Below are 18,196 nucleotides of genomic sequence, written 5' to 3' on the forward strand. Positions count from 1 at the left end.
AGGCGCAAGTACGCTATGACGCGTCTCGGGAAGCACCGACACGACCAAGGTCGCAAAGTCGCGTGCGACAATGCGGCCCCACACGCGTTTTTGCTCGTCAGGTTTGATGACTTCGATTGATATTTTCACTACTTGACGGAGGCAAAGTGTAACAATGTCGCTGCCTTGTACACCAAGATGGCCTGCAGATGAAGCAGGAGTACCGAAGATAGAAGGAGACGAGTCCTTCGGCGACTTAGTCGACAAACTGAGCCAGCAGGTATCCCCAGTTACACAGCATTTATGAGAGCTAACCGAGTGTCAGATATTTTGAGCACTCGATCAGACTCCCACAGACTTTCGAAGATCTTCGCAAAAGCGAACACGGTCGCGCCCTGCACCCGCTTATTCTCCACCTCTCCACCAACGTCCACCATCCTGCTCTCGTTTCCGCACTGTTGTACGTTGCTTCGTATCTATACCACTATCGCGGCTCAGATATGGTTGTTTGAGCGAAGAACAAGACCTGACTCGACACAGGGCTCTGAAGGGATACTTCTCTGCGCTTGAGGAAACCAGCGACGACCCAGGCGTGAATCAAGCGAGAGGATATGCATGCGAATTTGTTGCCTGGCAATTTCTCAATAATCTGACAGACAGGGACATCATTGACTTCCTGCTAGTCGAGCTGCCACCTGCATCATCTCCTGGCAGCGACCGAGATGAAGAAAGCGCACATAGCAGCCATAATGGCCGGAACACTAACCAGCCTGGTGAACAAACACCTCTCCTGAGTGGTTCCAACAGTGACTACTTTGGTCATAGAAATGAAACCGCTGCGAGTGCACGGTTTGGTTCATTGGCATCCAATTGTGAAAACCTGAGCGCGCTCGAGATTGCCTGCGTTACTGGTGCGAAGAAGTTTCTTAGCCAACGACCCGTGCAGAAGATCATCAATGGACTGTGGCGGGGTGACATCGTCTTCTGGGAGACGCTCAGCGTTAATTCGGTCAAGAAGCCCAGCAAATACAATCGCAAGCAAGCTGATCCGTTCTGCCGCTTACGAGTTCCTCTGTACTTGAAGGTTTTCGAGACGCTCTTCTTTGCAGTGTTTTTAGCACTGTATTATGCAGTACTTGTACACCGAGACTCCACTCGAGTAACCGTACCAGAGGTCCTGCTCTACTTTTGGATTGCCAGTTTCGCCTACGATGAATTCGCCGACTGGGTTGATGCAGGACAAACCAGTTTCTACGCCTCGGATTTCTGGTGGATGTGGGACATAAGCATTGTCATCGTCGGTGTCATATTCTGCGCGCTCAGAATTGTCGGGTTGACCCAACAATCCAAGGACACCATTGACCTGGCTTACGACGTGCTTGGATTGGAGGCTCTCTTCCTTGTACCACGCATATTCTCCCTTCTCAGTCTGAATCGTTATTTTGGTACCCTGGTAAGCACTTCACATACCTCAGTAGCCCTCTCCTCCGCGATGTCGTGTACAGTGGCACTGCCTCGTCCTGAAATCCTGAATTGAAGTCGATTGTACGTGCAAAGCTGACGAATTGACAGATCCCGTGCCTCAAGGAAATGGTCAGTACTCATCCATACAAATGTAAGTAGAAAGTCAACTAGACCTAACTGTGTAACAGACCAAAGACTTCATCAAATTCTTGTCGCTTGTCATCATCCTATATCTTGGCTTTCTCACCACATTCGTGCTGTTGGCCCGTGAAGAATTTAAGCCGAGAGAAATGGTTAGTGCTCTGGGTCATGAAGCTTAACCTGTTGCTAACGTACATAATGTAGAGTTGGATATTGATCAAGGTCTTTTTCGGGTATGTGAAGCTATGTCCAATTCCAGACCTGGCTGGTTAACTCTTGCCATGCAGATCAAGCTACCTTGGTTTTGATGTCGCTTCGCAGATGTATGTATTCCAAATAAGGGAGATTATCAGTCCACTAACGCCAGCTACAGATCGCCGTTCTTTGGTCCCCCTGTAATGGTAACGTGAACAGACTCATATCCATATTTGCTCTGCTGATTGGTGCAATAGTTGGTATTCATTATCTTGACCAATATCCTACTCATCACGAGCTTGATCTCGCTTCTGAGCAATTCTCTAAGCAAGGTACACTACCTCTTGATTCAAATCCGTTGGCCCCCAACGCTTCGATCCTTGAATCTAGCTGCGCCATGCCGTACAATGAGAACGCTAACAATGAGCCAGATTCTGGATCACGCACGTGACGAGTATCTTTTCATGTGAGTGTATTTTTCGCAAGGCGTCTTTTTGCACCGTCATTGACCGCAGCACACCCGCAGATATTCGGTCTATGTTCTTGAAGCATCCTCATCGAATCGCTTGACCTATTTTATGCCTCCCCTTGTAAGTGGTTCCCCATTTTTATTGCCGGAGGTTTCAAACGGCATATAAGCGCCGGGCCGCCAAAACGGCCACCAAGACAGCCTCGGGGGAGTCGGCACCACCGATTCTCACAACCAACCGCAAGAACCTCGCTACTGCTCCGGCGAATGCGGCTCGATCGGCATGGTGCATTGACGTCTTTCAAGTTGTCATGGCACTTTAGTCAAGCCTCCCACTGCCGCTCAGGCTTTCCCAGACTGATGAAGCTGTGAGAGGATGAGAGACCTTGATTGTGTTGTAAAGTTTGAACAGAGACAGAGAAACTGGCGCTCTGATGACTGCGAGGCTGATTTTGTGCAGAATCTGATTCCCCTCTGTCTACGCCCCTTCCGACTCATCGTGCCCTCGGAACGACTGAGGAGTACTCGCATTGTACTGCTCAAAGCTACGCACCTCCCGTTCGTAGGCGCAATTTGGGTTTATGAGCAGCTCGTGGATTCGCACAAACAAAAGGCAAGTCTGATGCCTTTGAGCGGACCTCAGACTCCTGCGTCGTCAAAAAGGCCTCCTCGGTTAGCCATTAACTCACCAGGCTTTTTGATTACAGATTCGGAGGCAACACTAGCTCCGTCTACAAAACTGCATCAAGCCAGTCGATTGCACAACAACGCGGGACTTGGGGGATCGGACATGCAGTTGAAAACGTTGGTTCTCAAGCTAACGGCACGGGTCGAGGAGCTCACAGTGGTGGTATCGCAGCTTCAAGAGCAACGCGAAGCGAGTGAGGCCGCTTGAAGGCCGGCGCTTCCGGCCGTCTGTAGCAGACACCTGTTGCTGAGAACGAATACTACACTCGCGGATAAATACAAGGCAAATATTGTTTGTTCACTTTTACAACACACTCAATTGGCGCACACGATGTTGAAGCACTAGTTGGGACTTGGCGGGGTAGCAATAAAATGAAAAAATCGGCGGGATCTGAGTAATTATTGCCGAGAATACGTTCACTCCTGACTGAACCACGTCAAGGGCGTGTTCATCACAACATGGGTTCAGCCGCCCCCCCTCGCGCCTCCAGGCTGCAGTCAGCGCAAATCCTAATTGTGTTCGGCCCGCTCAGGCATTCCCGAGAGCTTGGGTCGTGTTCAAGTCCCCGGCGGTGGCGCCACAACATCCACTTATGCCGGGGGCCCTTGCACACCTTTTAGGTACTATGCTGTTGGTTGCGCCCCTCCCCACCACAGCCCTCCGCGAGACATGGCCATGCAGCTAACAGGCGCCTGCCGCCTACGCGGCTCGAGCTCGCCCTGACCATGCACGCATGTCGTTGCCCTGTATAGGACAATCTCCGAATCTGCCTCACCCTTCAAAAGCACAGCGATCGAACGCATTGCTTCGAGAAGACACTGCCGCAATACAACATATCGACATCTGATCTTGGATCTATTGAGGCGTTCGGCGTTCTGCATCATTCAGATATAATCCGACCTGCAGCCTCTTTTGTCACTCCTCATTAACCGAGCTACATTGTCTACCTCGCCACTTTCATCCTCTATTACATCTAAGTCTTTGTGTATCGAATTCTTATTACTCCCCTTTCCCATCATCACCTTTTCATTATGTTGGGGTACGCGGACCACCCGACGCCTCCTTTCAACTCACCCTACCAACACCATACATCAAGACCAACACTACTTGAATCACCGTATCCCTCACCGAATCGAATTGAGCCCGGATCGAAATTCCCAGATAGTCTTGGACTCTACAATTACCAGCAACCACTGCCAGTGTGCCTACCCCCATCGCCGCCTCAATCCTCTCCTGCCTGGGTTGGCCATCTTTCTAGTGGAACTTCTTCAGTCTCACTTGAAGCCATCGCAGATCCTTGGACGTCAGGAGCTTTCGAACACCCAGTCTCTCAATCGCCTCAGCCTTGGAGCTCTGCTCATACATCACCCCGCTCTTCGCTGTCATCTTCGACTCGAGACATGTCTGTCTTTTCCCACGACGATTCAGAGAGTTCCTACTCTGGAATGAGGATTGGAAGTACAAGTTGGGCTACAGATGCACGATACAACTCAGAAGGATCATCTCAAATGAACAACATGCAATTCTCGCAGCAGCACCCGCTTACTGCTATGATCAGTCGAATGGATACGGGTGCATACCAATATAGCAGCGCGTACACACCTGCATCGATGACCAGTCTCGAGCCAACGCCTGCTCTCAGTTATAGATTCCATGACTATGAGCGAACACCTTCAGAGAAGAGCGTCAAAATTCCACGCAGTAAATCTCGCTCCAAGTACATCACCACAAGCGTGCCACGAGAACGATCACGCAATCCAAGGCATACAGACCCCGCAAAAGCCACGTTTCGTTGTGAGACATGTCCTAATAAGGGTTTCGCAAGGAGATACAACTTCACTCAACATATGTTGACCCATCAACCCTACCGAAAGAAGGACCACGTCTGCCCAGACCCCAGCTGCTCAAAGGCATTCACACGGAAAACGGATTTGGTGCGACATAACTTGAGTGTTCACGTCCAATCCAAAGAATTCAAATGTTTGAATTGTCCTAAGGATTTCTCGCGCAAGGACACACTCCGCAGGTATGCACGTTTCAGCCAGCTTCATTGCATCATTCACTAACCCGTTCTCTTAGGCATGAAGAAGATGGATGTACACGCCGCTTTCAGGTGCAAGTCGAAGACCCTGTAATGCTTGCACGCCTTCGAAGCGACGCATATTCAGCCAACGGAGGACTTTAGACATAGGCCTACAGATCATATGTACAAAAGGAAGCTATTGAAACACGGAAATGGTAACGGATGGGAGTGGTATTTGATTTTCTTGTAGCATTGTAGCGTGGGCATTGGTTTTGATATTTGGGTAACAGTGAGTATACCCTTGGCGTTATCAGCTCGATACCTGGATGCGATAGATGGGCTTCGCAACGACATTTGGGAGGCTGTTTGAATCTCTTGAGCTGCCATTAGCCTTAGATTTGCGCAAATATACTTTTGTCTTTCAACACTGCCTCACATTTTTATCCTTGAACTATCCCGTACCATTCATCTAACCGTCTAGGGTACGTGCGTACGCACAGGCCTTAAGTGTTGGCCAGCCAGGGTTGCTCGACATGCGCCACGCTGGATCGATCCTAGAGTGCCAGCATGGACCACACCGTTTTTCAATGCATCCGCGCTTCGGCCGGGGATCGCTGCCGTAAGTTCAGAACGCACTGACTGGAGCTAAGGCGAACCGCATGGATTATGGGTGCAAATTTGTTCAGCTCGGCGCTTAACAATGCATGACACCCTGCAACGTCACACACACCTTTTCTCTAATTTGACCACGATGCGCATACGATTACGGCACGGGTTCATTGTTCCTCGAACGGGCTACTTTGGTGCAATTAGACGCAGGATTCTCTCTAGCTGGGTATTACCTGCAATTTTGCTCGAGTCTAGTCTGCTGCACCTGCCTGCCCTGGATGGGTGGATTTGCGGCGGCTGTTGGGACCCTGTCTCTACACCATGACCTACAGAGCAACTCGTAAACGGCAGAATGCCGGCCACTGATCCCTTCTGCAGCGTCTCTCCCTCACCGGTCGGTAGCGTCCTGGCAGCGCTTAACGGATGGACGATGCTTCGCCATGTCTTATCTCGCCCCACGTCGGTTCGCTAGACTTGGCATAGACCACACACTAACCTCCTCACGTCACGGCTTCCATGGCTCTTTCGTGGAGGAATCCTGCCTTCTTTGTCCGTACAAGTCACAGTCCCGCATATGCTTATGACAAAACAAGAATCAATTCTCTTCCTAGTTCAGACCAGACTTCCGGGTTTATTGGAACCTGCAACTACAAACTCTTCTAGCATCAAGCTGTTGTCTCTTTACAGTATGCTATGCGACACGTGCTAGCCTGCGTTTACTTGGCCGCAGTCATGACGACAGTCGGCGATCAGGACGAGAGTCGGCGATGAGCGAAAGCCTCCAGATCACATGATCCTCGCAATATGTGGGCCAGTAAACGCACTGGCGGGTGGTGCCGTCAGTCATCTCATCAAGACTGGGCAGCCTTGTCACAGCGACGAGGAGGTCGCGCTTCCTTTGGTGGCGCCAGGGATTAAATCACTCATCTTTCGACTGAGACATTCGGTAACCAACGCGTCTGTGTATTTCCATGCAAGGGTCAATCATCGCCAAAGACATGTCGCCAACGATGTCACTCGACAACCTGTTGTTTAGCAATACGGTAGGGTACCCGACAGTACCGTCTCTGAAATTGCACTCGCGTAGGTCTGTCCATATCCGTACGTGGTAGCAGGTTAGGATGTACAGCGCGACACCCCGCAAAAGTATCGGTTACCCCCTCCGGTGCCTGCAGTGGGCGCCGTTGTGGCCTGACGATGGCTTGCCGTTTCGGCTTCTTTCCTGCATCGGACAATCCAAAGCCCTGTTTTTCGTCGACACACACTGCAATTAAATCGACGCATGAACTATACCTGTGCGATCAGGCAACAGCGTCCCCAAACAAGATATGCAATTATGGACCAATCGTACGAGCTAAGAGAGGAGCTTGCTACGATCACTGCAATCCGTTCGATCATCCGTGGAGAGTGACTCGAAACACTCCAGAGTTTCTGACGATCCTTGCGTCATCTTTGGAGAGGGTTGTCATTATAATGGTAGAATCCGGAGCGCCCGTGTAGGCATCCCCTCCGTTGTGATCATATGGATGACTCGTGGCCAGCACGGGTTCTGGTGGATCACTGTTAGACGCCTGACAAGCGGTTTCTCCCGCTTGCCCGAGTACTTTGTCATCTTTAACCCTTCATAGTCGAGATCTAGGAACACGTTTCTTCCATATCGACGCCGATGATGCAATCAGTGCGTCAGCCATCCAAACTCTACCACTACAACCAGGGCTGAATCTCGGATACGTCAAAGAATTATTTCAACCATGAATCAGATGCATAATGCCGCCATGTATCCAGCCCTACTCTTGAGAACTTGCCACCTAGGTCGGCAGTTGACGCTCGTCTAAATGAGTTCGCTAGGGGCTTGCTAGTAATGCAATCGAAGCTACTAGTGTACTATCATGGTTCTATTTGCTTTTCCTTATCGCTATTCACCTTGGCAAAATACATCACTCCAGATGCAGTTAAGCAGCCTCGTCACGGGCGTTATCCGGCGACAAGCGCGCGCAGGAGAGGCGCGCTTAACCGCCACAAGGCGATCAGTCAGATCCTCGCGTAAGCCCCCAGACAGCCGCGGTGCATATGCAACAAGCGCTCAGTGACGCGCGCAGCCGCAAGCGAGCTGCACAAAATAAGCGCGCCACGAAGATCACGTCGCTTACCGCGTGTGAGGCGCAGCTAAAACCAACGTCGGCGACCAGGTACAAAATACGCATCAGCGCCACACTTTATATCGCCGTCCAGTTCTCAATGTGTATTGCATCTTATTTTTCACGTCCCCGGCGCATACGACTACGACTACGACTACGACTACGACATAGCTTAGAGACGCGGCTAGGTTGGTAAGACTAGCGCTACTGCGCGCATGTCTGCGTCGACCCGATGCGATTATGCGAAGGATTCACCGTTGGGCAGTTAAGCAGATTGTGGGCCCTGTCGAGAAATACCCTGTAACGCTAGCAAGGCTAGCAAGGCTAGCAAGTGTACGCGTTCCCCGGAGAATACCTATCTAGGTTGATGTACGTCAAACCCAAGCCTTTCGGGGCTGCTCAGTCGATTCTGGAGACCTGGCTGCCTCACAAAAATCTTCCGGGAAATGCGCCATCCACAGCTGCACGCAATTCTCTCCGATGCTGATGTCAGAATCGCCATCTGAAACTTCGGGACAAAATTCAACTCCAAGAGCCCGACATCCAGGAACGCTTCCAACGACCAACGTCTCGACCCGGTTAGACTTATTCATTTATTAATGTGATATGGGCATTTTGGTGGGGCGTGTGGGAAACATTGGGCTGTTCCCCGACCAATCGGGGCACAACCGGGGACGACTTCGTTTCCGGTGTAAACGCCGAAAGGGTCTGAGGCTGTATCATCTTCTGCCGATATTTTATGCCCGACTGTCCCACAACGCGGAGATAGATTTGTGGTGTGCGGTCAGATTTCCTCCTGTGATGGCCCTGCCGACTGACTCTGGTCTTCGATAGCTTACCAGAACCTTAATACTGGTCTGAGTCGTGACGAATGTCGGTTAAGGCGCTCCTGAATCCCACTCGACAAGCGACATCCACAGCGGCCGAACATTATTCAGGAACATTGGTCATTAAGTATTGGTCCACATTCAGCAAGCCAAGCGTGCGGCAGGTATTCGTGTCGAGTATAGTAGAACCCAACACAGAGGTAAATGAGAGCGAAATGCAGGTTGCAGCGCAGCCTAACGGGCTACACGCGTATGCGCTTCAGACGCCCCTCGATCATCGCAGTCTCTAGCACGGGATGCACGTGTTGTAAACCATATCCACCTGAGTATTTGCCGTTCATATGTCATGCAGTCTGCTCTAGGGGTTGTAAATGTCTCCGTCGCAAATGTCTCCGTTTTCAATGTCTCCGTCGTAACCAATTGGCGTTGCATGACCAGCATCTTCGCAATCACTTCCTCGTCGAACATCTGCACAGTCCCATGTCTCAGTGTCGATCCCTTGAGAGATCGATGTCTGATTTGCCTCTCAAACCGGCACGTTCTTATGCCGCATCGTTGCGGCACAGCGGCATCGCATCATTCGCACCTGCAACCTCCCGCAGCCGTTGGCGATATGAGGAGCGTCCGGTGGGCTGACGCGCGCCTGTGTCGCCTTGCGGAGTTTCGCAGAACTATAGGCGAGATTATGGATGGATACCATGTATAGACAGTGTATGTGCTTGGATATGTTCCACTCATATTTTATTATGCCAGCGCAGTCTGTGAGACGCGTTTGATGTGCGTATCCAAGCCTTTTCGTATGTTGTCGCTGCGTATGTTTCTAGCGAACAGTGTAGCGCAGTCGGGCTCTCAGTCAACGCCAATCGCCTACTTGTCATCAAGCGCGGGTAGACTTGCAAAAGATTTGGAATCAGTTGCCATTGAGGAACTCGTGGTGTAGATCGTGGGCAGCAAACTGAGAATTCCAAATCGAAAGGCCTCCAGCCCGAATCGTATGACAGCCACAAAGATCCATCCGATGACAAGGTTCTAACAACCTTCTCTTAACTATCTAGCGTTCTACCAAGACATCAATCAGTGTATCGAGATCCTAATCCTTCAGCCATAGATTTTCACCGAGATCGAGCATGCCAACACATGGGCTTGCAGACCGACAATCCTGTAATCTTGGCCAGTCGCCATATTTGAGTGTCGTGCTTTGACTTCAACAGTGGGGTAAGCCGATGCAATCCAGGCGTCACTGTCGGGTAGGAGGAGCACGGAGGCATTCTGCTATACACAATCAAGCGCGCGGATGACGCGGTAACAAAGTACGCACGCACGTACGGACTGAGAAGGCGTGGAAACTACACCCTAGATTGGACCAGATCAGATGTGAGCATGGGAACAAGAAGCCTCTTCCTGTTCAGTATCACGTATGTGTTTCCACCGAAGGATGGGTCTCTCTACACACAAGCGCTCGCACGCGCGCTTCAAATTCACACACCTCTCCCCTACACTACCACCCGTCAACTAAACCGGCTGAGTATCCGCACCCTTCACAACGAACACGCACGCACACCGTACCCCACCCTTTAACTCGCTACTCACCTTCTTCAGTCCGTACTACGTACTTACCACACCGCGGACCAACTCCATACACTCTTCTATCCAGAAAGCTACCGCCTGTCCCTCTACACGCGTACACAAACCTACCCTACCTCCCCCACCAATCCAATCCAGTCCCACGCAATTCAGTTCGAAAACCTCACATGCGTACAGACACCAGGACGCCCATATCCTATCACGCCCTACCACGTCCCACGCAACGCCAACCCCGCACTTCCACTTCCCTCTCAACCCCCTACTTTCCACCACTCTAACCCCATACTCCCCTATTCCCCCTAAATAACAACCTCTCCCACCGTCCGAACCCGCACAAACACCCACCCATCCCCATCCCCTCTACTCCCAACCCCTGAACATGAGTCCCCAAACCCGCACAGGGCGCCCCTTGCATACCACCACGCACGGTATCTTCCACTCCTACATCGCTGTTTGAGCCATGATGGCACTTTGAAACGCGATCGCGTGTCACGCAGACGCAGATACAGATGCGGATGCGGATGTGCGTGCAGGTGTGGAAAGTAAGGGTGATGGCGCGGGGATTTAGTTAGGTCATGACGATGAGGGTGATGGGGATGTGCGAGGTGGTTTTGGTTGGGTTGGTGGATTTAGGTGGGATGGGATGGGATGCATGGGTAAGTGTAAGTGTAAGTATAGATTGATGCTGCTGGTGATGATGTAAGGAGGGAGGGAGGGAAGGACGTTATGTGTTGGTGCCGGTGTTGGTGTTGGTGATGGGGCGGGGGGTTAACATTCGATTCGCGAATCTGCGTTCGTTGTGTTGTGCATGATTGTTTGATGGGAACGAGAATTTCAATATGCATGTGTGTATGTGGTGGAACCTAGCCCGCATGCATGGTATGTTGGACAAACAGGGTTGGTCTTGTTGTTACTACTATCGTGTTTGATCATGCATTGTTTGCGTACTACCTAACTCTCCTACAGTGATGCCACAACGCACGTCAAGAATGCATTTTAATGCTACTTCCTATATTCATAAATCGCAGACGCAGTCGAAAGCTCGGTGTACTACACTAGACATGCGAGTCGTGAGGTCGTGATCGTCGTGTCCGTTCTTGGTCGTGTCGTGGGATTCCTATCCTCGCTCAATTCCTTTTTCTTTCCCCTCAAATAAAGTCGCCATCGCCGAACCCGCCAAACGGATTCGGCGGCCTGCCCCCAGCTCCGCCGAATCCTCCTCCGAATCCTCCTCCACCGGGGAAGCGGGGTCCTCCACGGTTGTCTCGCGGCGCACCGCCAGGGCCGATGGGGTCGTATCGCGCGCCTGGAGGGGCCATGGGGTCGTATCCTCCCGGACCGCCTTGACCTCTGAATAGCGGGTCGTCAAAGGTGGGATGCATGCCGCCGCCAAAACCTCCACCTGGCCGTGGTATCCCTGGGCCTAGATGTGGACGGAGAGGATCGTTAGGCCCAAGACCTTGCGGGTAGAGGTCGTCGTGTCCTATGCCCACCGGATAACGGTCGTCGCGGAGACCACCGCGTGCGGGTCGATTGACCTCGTATTCGTCCTCGAAGCCCGGTATGGGTTCTGGTAGCGGTCGACCTGGCTGTGGTTGTGCAGCCAAGGGATCGTTGTACGGGTATGGGCGCGCAGGTTCTGGATCGCGAGGCGGTTGGCGTGGATTGGGAGGCTGGTTTTGCTGTGATGCCGGACGCTCGGCAGTGGGTGTGCGTTCGCGATCTGTACGCGTCTCCTCGTAGCCTGGCTTGTGTATACTGGGCGCGAGTTTCTGGACGATGGATATTTTGAATAGTGCGCCAAGGTCGTTCAGCCGTCCTGATGAGATGAAGAGGTCTTGTAGCTTGGTCGCCGCTTGCTCTGTGGGCGTGTCTTCTGAGATGGTGATTGGGAGCATAGACTCGGAGAGGTATTCTTTCGTTACGACATCAAAATGTCTGATGTTGTCGTCCCCGATTGCGAAACCGTCCACCATTGCTTTGACTCCGCGTTTACTCACGTTGATCATGTACTCCATGGCGGATTGCGGGTGCGCGTATCGAAAAGCATACGAGGAAGAGGCGTTCCATGCTGCTGGTAGAGGGCGTGGGTCTTCTGCATTTGCAGATGCTTCTATAGTTGTTTGAGTACCAGCCTAGGCAACACGATTACACTTGGAGACTTACCTATCCTGTCGTCTTCTCCCAGTCCAATTAGACGAAATCCCACGGCAAGCATACCTGCATGTACAGCAAGTGCGACAGCCTCGGTAGGGTTCTTCAGTTGCTGCCCTTCTCCTTTTGGCAGCGAAGTAGCCATAAAGAGTGACAGGGAACCCGCGCAGAGCGGGTTGCCCGCGGATCTTCCTTGCACCATGATGTTGAGATTGGAGCTTGCAGATCGTGGGTGTGCTGGTAGTTTGATCAAGGAATAGACGTAAAGTGTTATTATCTGAGTGGGAGGTGAGTGTGAAGGGAGATGAATTTATGTTGGATAATGGTAGGCAACAAAAGTAAGCTCCGGTGCGACCAATAGTGTGAGTATGAGGTCAGAGGCGGGGACCGGGGAGCTGCATGCGGGACGATCGATCGACAAGCCGCAATGCATCAAACTGCACTCACGCGTCACAACACTTGGTTTGGCCAGACAGACGGATGCACGACATGGAGATTGAAGCACAAATACCAGCACCGTCGATGCTTCATCATTACAATATTACGTCACAATTTCGCATGTGTGGACCGTTCGCGGGTTGGTGCAGATGGCTTGCTGCCTGGCGCACCCTGATGTCGATTAACTATCTAGACAAACCGGAGCTCCAACGTTGGGGAATAAGACTATATCGATCAACGCCAATGGCAATGCAAAAACAAAAGTCGCGATGCGAGACGCAAGAACAATCAAGAAGCTTTGAACATCCGCTGCGATTGCTACTCGGCCAGATCTTGCGAGGTGCTCGACGTGAGCTCGGTGGGTTCCAGGAGCCTGGCAAAGTTAGCATCTGCATCTATACGTGTCCTCGACTTGTGGCAACGCTTACGAGAACTGCTTGTACAATGTCCCCTCTCCTCCCTTCTCCAAGTCCATGTTGAAGATGTAATAACTGCCCTCGCTCGTGACCACCATGACCTGGGGGCCGTTGTTGCTGAGCGCAACCACGGTCCTCATCGGGCCCGAGGATGCGCTGTTGGGTGATCGCGGAATCTTGACCCAGGCAAAGTCTCGCGCAGGCTCCCATATCTCGGCCATGGCACTTGGCAGATAGCCCCCAACTGTTGCTGCAAACGACTTGGTGACAGTCTGCGATGTGCGCCGTATCATGCTGGCAAAGGTCGGGTTCACTGGTTTGCGCTCTGGGGCCGAAATGTCTGATATGCTGTCCCCAAACTCATCTACCAATTCCTCGCTAGCCCGGCTGTTGCTACGCTCTCGAGACCCAGAGGGCGCTTTGTCTGGTCCGGACGATATGCTGTTACTTTGGCTTGCGTTGGGCCCACCAAGGCGGAAGATGTGGACCGTCTCGGTTGCTGATGACACGCTGAGTAAGGTAGATGCGGAGTTGAAGGACATGCTGTATATCCTGGCAGGTATTGACCCCCTCCGGAACTGATACAGCTTCTGTGCATCTGGAATGGAGAAGACGCGGATGATGGTGCCCTTCTCAGACGCCGTCGCCAACAGGGTACCGTCGTTGTTCAGTGCTATGCACGACAGAGGGGAGTTGTGTGCCTCTATCACATTCACTGCTTCCATCTTTGTAGCATCGTATATGAGGACTTCGCCGCTTGTCGGTGCGACATGGTCGGCTTTGGGCGGCGCATGCGAGGGCGGTTGGAAGGTAGCGGGCGCGGCTTTGGTAGGGAGTGGGTAGACCAAGTAATTGTTCTCAGAGGACGCCGACAGTGCGCATATCGCTGGAGGTGGTCAGCACATTCATAAAGACGTAAGTGTTTGGCATACCATTTGGGTTGGGTGACGTCTTCTCGGTCTTGAGCATCTGCATGTTGCTGATGTCGTAGATGTACAGCTCAGACTCCAGCACAACCACCAACCGTTTCCTGTTCAGTCGCATCGCCAGAATCGCCGTACGGAATGTCATTTCGCAGATGGTCGAGTGTCTCTTCAGCTTGTCAGCGTGCGCAATAGCCAAACGGGCGTGCTTGCCGACGAACCTTGGTGTTCTGTATCCGCAGCACGCGTGGCGACAAGGTAAGGGCTACCAGCGACGTGGAGAAGAGCATCTCCAAGCTCGATACATCTCCTTCGCGCGACTCGGACTGCTTGTTGAACGGGTCGGTGGTGTAGATGCGGTACCCGTTGCTGGTACCTAGAGTATATTCAGAGCATGTTCCATTCCATATAAAAGTTCTGCATACCGACACCCAGATGGCTATGGTCCTGGTTGAACGTCACAAAGTTCATGGCTGCCATGGCTGCTTGTGGTGCTCTGGGCTGATGGAAGATGATGGTGGATATAGATGGCCGAGCTCGCACGCCCGTTCGCGATCACGGACACTTTGCGCTATGGGCGACTAGATGTAATGCAGCTGCCAAACTGATATGATCCGTGCGATGAGAGCAACATCAATATGCGTGTTTGCCTGGCAGAGGATCGGAGACAAACACCAGCTACCTACCTAGTGAGGCAGCTCCGGACTGGTTGGCTCACTTGCTCACAGCTGCAGGGATCCGCTTACCTAGCCCCGCTTGTGGCTGGTGTCCAAAATCATTCGCCGCTGGGTTTGACCATCCCACACAGCGACCATGTCGAACAAACAAAAGATGGGGTCCAAGAAGGGCGCTGCAAAGCGCAAAGGCAATCTTCGACCAAAGCAGGAGAAACGAGACAATGACATTATGAACGTGAGCACCACATGATCGACTCGACTCCAACAACATGTTGACTCCCAGCACAGACGAATGACAGCAGCATCGTCTCCAAGAGAAGTGTGTCTAAGCTCTATCTTACCAAAGAGCCAGACTTCTACGAACCGTTTGTGCCCAAGTTCGTTCGAAGAAATCCACTTATCAACCGTGGCTATTGGCTTCGAATGCACGCCATCGAGCAGGTCGTTCTCCGATTTCTTCAAGAAGAGAACGGAAAGCCAAAGATTGTCGTGAACCTAGGATGCGGATAGTGAGTAAGAGGTCCATCCTCGGCCTCCGTGTTGAGGCTGAACACTAACAAAGAAAAAGTGACCCCCTGCCTTTTCAGTTCTGGCATAGATATGCTTCACTTACCCAGGATGCAACGTTTGTGGACGTTGACTATCCCCAGTTGATGGAAAAGAAGAGAGACCGCATGTTGACCAACAATCTGCTACGAGATGCACTTTTCAAGACTAAACTGCGCTCATCTGAGCCGCCTGTATACCTTCGGAGTGACCGGTACCTGGCGCTGGGCTGCGATCTCAGGGATCTCCAACTGCTTGAGCGAGTTTTACGCACTGAGTTCGATGTTCCGGGGTCTTCCATTCTTTTTGTCGCGGAGGTATCCGTCACTTATATGCCACTGGTGGACTCTGACGCGCTCATCCGGTGGGCGAGTACCCTTGAAGACGGTACGTTGGTATGTGAGATATCGGGTATGGGAGTATTCTAACGTTGACAGCTCGCTTCTGCATACTGGAACAGTATCTGCCTCAAGGCCCCGAGCATCCCTTTGCGAAGACCATGCTCAATCACTTCGACAAGCTGCAGACTTCCATCAAGGCGGTCGAGCGATATCTATCACTGGCTGAGCAGTCAACCCGGTTCCTTGACGCAGGATGGCCGATGTTGACCACTGCTCGTAATCTGTGGGACCTATGGTCCGATGATCAGTTCACTCCTGTGACTCTTCGACGCAAGCTTGACGCCATCGAGCCCTTTGACGAATGGGAAGAGTTTGCTTTGTTCGGAGGTCATTACTTTCTGCTAGTAGCATCAAATGCGAAGACAGGTGACCTAAATGGCGTTTCCAGGATGGATGCAGCCGCAGATATTCGCGGCAGACCTTCCGCTGATTCCGAAACCGTCATGTTGAATCCCTGGAGGTCATCAGGAGAAGTATCCTGGACGCCACGACGATTCACTGCAGCCTTCAAAGTCAAGGAGGGCACGGTTGCCTTTCATGGAGGACAAGGCCCTCAGAATCGCCTTGCAAATCTTGACGTACTGACACGAGAAGATCCCCAGCCTGAAGTGCAAGCCGACACTTCGCCGCCACCTCATGCACGTATGTGCCACACGATCACGTCGATAAGCGACGTTGAGGCATTACTGGTCGGTGGTCGCGCATCCCCAACAAATGCACTTCCCGACTGCTGGCTCATCAAGAATGGAGCTTGGTCGAAAGTGTATGATTTGACTACGGCTCGATACAGGCACTGTGCTGTCGCTGTCACGTCGAATTGCGAGGGGTCACAAATCGAAGGTGTCCTGGTATTTAGCGGCAAAGCGAGTGACGGCACAGTTCTTGATGACTGGCAGCTATGGACAGCTAACGACGGCTGGCACAGCATTTCCGTCGACGGCCCGCGTCCATCAGCACGATTTGGTGCCGCAATATCTACGATAGGCGCAGGTCAAGACTCGGGGCTGCTCGCTGGTGGCATAGGCTCCGATGGCACAGTTCTTGAGGATATCTGGGAGTGGTCCATTTCACTAAAACCACAACCACGGCTGATTCTCAGAGACTGCACCAATAGGATACACTGCAAACTCCCAAACATAACACACGCTCGGATAGGTGCAAGTCTGGTCCCATGGGGTGACGCTCTTCTGATGGTTGGAGGGGTTTCCAAGAAAGAGATCCACAGTCTGTCTGACGACTTTCTGGTACTGACCCTCGACAGTACGGGGATTCATGTCGAACAACCTATTGTGCACGTTCCTTCAGCCTGGCCTCTACTTGTTGGCATGGGCACCGTTGCAGTGTCTCGAGACGAGATTGTGATAGCAGGGGGAGGTGCTGTTTGTTTTTCCATGGGGAGTTTTTGGAACGAAGGCCACATCACCATTACTCGAGGCACAATGCAAGGGGTGAATTCGTGGCGTCCACTTCCGCCTCAGGTCCACGGCACAGCACAAGCGAATACCCTGCCATTTCCCTCGAACACGCGTAAAGATCTACAGACCAAGGCCGAAAAGCCTGCTTCTGTGCATGCAAAGGAGGTTACGCGAGTACAACTGCATTCGGCAGAGGACTTTGCTCACTTGGTGGCTGCCTCTAAACCAGCTATCATTGAAGGCCTTGATATCGGTCCGTGCACAGGTCTTTGGACGCTCGACTACCTTAAGGAGAACATCGGTGCGGAGCGCGAACTAATCATTCATGACTGCTCCTCAGATCGCATGACGTTCAAGGATAAGAACTTCCAATACGTCAAGCGGTCTGTATCTGACTTCTTTGACGGGATTGCTACAGGTTCCAAAGCATATCTTCGTGCCGTATCATCTAGCCAGCCAAACAAACTTCCCACAAAGCTCGAAGATGATTTTCCTAGCATCGCGGCCGATTTTCGCATACCAGAGATCTTTGAGGCGGTGAAATCCAGTCATCATAGCTCACCACTCCGCATCTCAGGCCCTGTGTCTCTCTGGCTGCACTACGACGTTCTAGCCAATGTGCTATGTCAGATTCGTGGCAGTAAGACGCTGTATCTATACCCACCTTCGGATGTCAAGCACCTCGACTTCCCACCTGGAGGCTCTTCCTCCAACATCGATGTCTTGACGTCCAAGAATGCCAAACTCAAGCATACGCACCCACACAAGGCATGCATTAAACCTGGTGACATTCTGTTCATCCCACCTATGTGGAGTCATACAGCGACGCCAGAAGAAGGGGTCAGCGTCGCGGTGAACGTCTTCTGGCGCAACTTGGATGTTGGATATGCAGCAGGCAAGGACGTGTATGGCAATAGGGATCTGCAGGCTTACGAGAATGGGAGGAGAGACGTAGAGAAGATTACGAGGGCTTTTAGAGAGGTTCCAGGGGACATGGCGAAGTTCTATCTGGACAGGTTGGCGGGGGAGATTCAGGACGCGGCTGAGAAGAACGGGAAGAAGGGTCTGAGAGGACAGGGCGATGGAGAGCTGGCGAAGGCTTGAAGAAA

At 52.0% G+C, this 18,196-nt stretch overlaps 5 protein-coding genes across 5 annotated transcripts; 3 read left to right on the plus strand and 2 right to left on the minus strand.

Annotated features, from left to right (window-relative positions):
• The first annotated feature begins 68 nt into the window (after positions 1 to 68).
• P153DRAFT_366988 (uncharacterized protein) lies at positions 69 to 3,610 on the plus strand. The gene is made up of 12 exons (XM_033668166.1): positions 69 to 255; positions 305 to 439; positions 520 to 1,432; positions 1,552 to 1,572; positions 1,632 to 1,736; positions 1,789 to 1,817; positions 1,872 to 1,907; positions 1,958 to 1,985; positions 2,037 to 2,111; positions 2,211 to 2,245; positions 2,306 to 2,369; positions 2,709 to 3,610. The coding sequence occupies exons 1-12, from the start codon at positions 155 to 157 to the stop codon at positions 3,141 to 3,143; spliced, it is 1,977 nt and encodes a 658-aa protein (XP_033523986.1). The 5' UTR covers positions 69 to 154; the 3' UTR covers positions 3,144 to 3,610.
• Positions 3,607 to 5,342, plus strand: P153DRAFT_316725 (uncharacterized protein). Its single transcript, XM_033664998.1, has 2 exons — positions 3,607 to 4,962; positions 5,016 to 5,342. Exons 1-2 carry the CDS (start codon positions 3,968 to 3,970, stop codon positions 5,119 to 5,121), a joined length of 1,101 nt encoding a protein of 366 aa, XP_033523987.1. The 5' UTR covers positions 3,607 to 3,967; the 3' UTR covers positions 5,122 to 5,342.
• A 5,662-nt stretch (positions 5,343 to 11,004) lies between these two features.
• P153DRAFT_316726 (uncharacterized protein) lies at positions 11,005 to 12,588 on the minus strand. Its single transcript, XM_033664999.1, has 2 exons — positions 12,284 to 12,588; positions 11,005 to 12,230 (listed from the first exon to the last, which is right to left on the minus strand). Exons 1-2 carry the CDS (start codon positions 12,471 to 12,473, stop codon positions 11,266 to 11,268), a joined length of 1,155 nt encoding a protein of 384 aa, XP_033523988.1. The 5' UTR covers positions 12,474 to 12,588; the 3' UTR covers positions 11,005 to 11,265.
• Positions 12,589 to 12,838: 250 nt separating this feature from the next.
• Positions 12,839 to 14,730, minus strand: P153DRAFT_366991 (WD repeat domain phosphoinositide-interacting protein 2). The gene is made up of 5 exons (XM_033668167.1): positions 14,474 to 14,730; positions 14,270 to 14,424; positions 14,058 to 14,217; positions 13,138 to 14,011; positions 12,839 to 13,082 (listed from the first exon to the last, which is right to left on the minus strand). The coding sequence occupies exons 1-5, from the start codon at positions 14,526 to 14,528 to the stop codon at positions 13,028 to 13,030; spliced, it is 1,299 nt and encodes a 432-aa protein (XP_033523989.1). The 5' UTR covers positions 14,529 to 14,730; the 3' UTR covers positions 12,839 to 13,027.
• Positions 14,731 to 14,879: 149 nt separating this feature from the next.
• P153DRAFT_291003 (LCM-domain-containing protein) lies at positions 14,880 to 18,191 on the plus strand (the record flags this gene model as incomplete). The annotated part of the gene is made up of 4 exons (XM_033663746.1): positions 14,880 to 14,960; positions 15,014 to 15,234; positions 15,294 to 15,658; positions 15,709 to 18,191. 4 exons carry the CDS (start codon positions 14,880 to 14,882, stop codon positions 18,189 to 18,191), a joined length of 3,150 nt encoding a protein of 1,049 aa, XP_033523990.1.
• Between the last annotated feature and the right edge of the window lie 5 nt (positions 18,192 to 18,196).

The sequence above is a fragment of the Dothidotthia symphoricarpi genome, assembly GCF_010015815.1.
Source record: "Dothidotthia symphoricarpi CBS 119687 unplaced genomic scaffold P153scaffold_10, whole genome shotgun sequence".
Classification (NCBI taxonomy): Eukaryota; Fungi; Ascomycota; class Dothideomycetes; order Pleosporales; family Dothidotthiaceae; genus Dothidotthia; species Dothidotthia symphoricarpi.

What these genes read in the sequence shown, in the direction of transcription:
- P153DRAFT_366988 (XM_033668166.1), top strand. Translation starts at nt 155, where the DNA reads ATGTCGCTGCCTTGTACACCAAGATGGCCTGCAGATGAAGCAGGAGTA. An exon ending in TTGATCAAGGTCTTTTTCGG is followed by an intron (nt 1,818 to 1,871) that starts GTATGTGAAGCT and finishes CTTGCCATGCAG; the next exon opens with ATCAAGCTACCTTGGTTTTG. An exon ending in TTTGATGTCGCTTCGCAGAT is followed by an intron (nt 1,908 to 1,957) that starts GTATGTATTCCA and finishes CGCCAGCTACAG; the next exon opens with ATCGCCGTTCTTTGGTCCCC.
- P153DRAFT_366991 (XM_033668167.1), bottom strand. Translation starts at nt 14,528, where the DNA reads ATGGCAGCCATGAACTTTGTGACGTTCAACCAGGACCATAGCCATCTG. An exon ending in TGCGGATACAGAACACCAAG is followed by an intron (nt 14,218 to 14,269) that starts GTTCGTCGGCAA and finishes GACAAGCTGAAG; the next exon opens with AGACACTCGACCATCTGCGA. An exon ending in GACGTCACCCAACCCAAATG is followed by an intron (nt 14,012 to 14,057) that starts GTATGCCAAACA and finishes GACCACCTCCAG; the next exon opens with CGATATGCGCACTGTCGGCG.
- P153DRAFT_316726 (XM_033664999.1), bottom strand. Translation starts at nt 12,473, where the DNA reads ATGGTGCAAGGAAGATCCGCGGGCAACCCGCTCTGCGCGGGTTCCCTG. An exon ending in GGGAGAAGACGACAGGATAG is followed by an intron (nt 12,231 to 12,283) that starts GTAAGTCTCCAA and finishes AAACAACTATAG; the next exon opens with AAGCATCTGCAAATGCAGAA.
- P153DRAFT_316725 (XM_033664998.1), top strand. Translation starts at nt 3,968, where the DNA reads ATGTTGGGGTACGCGGACCACCCGACGCCTCCTTTCAACTCACCCTAC. An exon ending in CGCAAGGACACACTCCGCAG is followed by an intron (nt 4,963 to 5,015) that starts GTATGCACGTTT and finishes CCGTTCTCTTAG; the next exon opens with GCATGAAGAAGATGGATGTA.